The sequence below is a fragment of the Fulmarus glacialis genome, unplaced genomic scaffold, assembly GCF_000690835.1.
Source record: "Fulmarus glacialis isolate BGI_N327 unplaced genomic scaffold, ASM69083v1 scaffold34989, whole genome shotgun sequence".
In the NCBI taxonomy this organism is placed as follows: domain Eukaryota; kingdom Metazoa; phylum Chordata; class Aves; order Procellariiformes; family Procellariidae; genus Fulmarus; species Fulmarus glacialis.
Genome location: NW_009231954.1, coordinates 1 through 818, shown reverse-complemented (window position 1 = coordinate 818; position 818 = coordinate 1). Strand labels below are relative to the sequence as shown.

Here is an 818-nt window from a genome sequence, read left to right as displayed (position 1 = left end):
TGAACAACCACTTTTCTTCTAAGCTCACCCTAATAATTTTCAGTTATGTCCTTCAAATCAGCTCAGAATGTTTGCATAAATATGTATTTTGCTAATACATATTTAGAGATCTCTCAAGCGTGGAAGAGCTAACTCCTTACAGTCACAACATCTTTTTTTTTTTTTTTAAGTTTTTTCTACCATTTCCACAACCACGTTTGAAGAATTGCACAACAGCAGTGACACTATTTTAGTAATGAAGAAATAACTATAAACTCACCAAACATGATGTAATAACGTGAATCTCCACCTAGGTTCTTCTGATCCAAGTTTGAGGAAAAAATCTTAACATATCCCGCACCACAATCTATCTTCTGCTCATGCTTCACAGTATACTGAATGACCAGAGTCTTCCCTTTGTTACTAAATGGTTTAAATGGTGAGGAGATAGCATAAAATTTAGAATTTTCACTAGTTTGTAGACCTGTAAAGACATTAGTAGAATACGCAGTTACATTTTTCTCCGCTTGCAAAGAAAAAATACTTTTATTGCCATGCACGGCACGTCTATAAAGGCAAATCCCTGACTCTCGAGATGGTTCCCATAGTGTATTTTTAATGAAACTCAAATACCTTTATCTCGCACTGGATCTCCGTAAAACTTCCCTGCAGTGAGTTTAAATTTCCCAAGGTCTGCCTTGCACTCAGAATTCATTCACCTCTTCTGCCAGTTGGCTGTCCCGCAAGGCCAGCGCCAACACAAGAGCGGGGTCAATAAGCACGGTAGGGTGAGGGGGTTCCCTCCCCACCAGCTCACACACTGACAGCCGTTACCCCCC

At 39.9% G+C, this 818-nt stretch overlaps 1 protein-coding gene across 1 annotated transcript in view; it reads right to left on the bottom strand.

Annotated features, from left to right (window-relative positions):
* Window positions 1–714, bottom strand: part of LOC104081860 (calreticulin-like) — a gene marked incomplete at its 5' end in the record, with an annotated part of 3,461 nt that extends 2,747 nt beyond the window's left edge. Inside the window, 2 exon segments of the mRNA XM_009584747.1 lie at window positions 226–463; window positions 613–714. Coding sequence (XP_009583042.1) covers window positions 226–463; window positions 613–714 — 340 coding nt within the window.
* Between the last annotated feature and the right edge of the window lie 104 nt (window positions 715–818).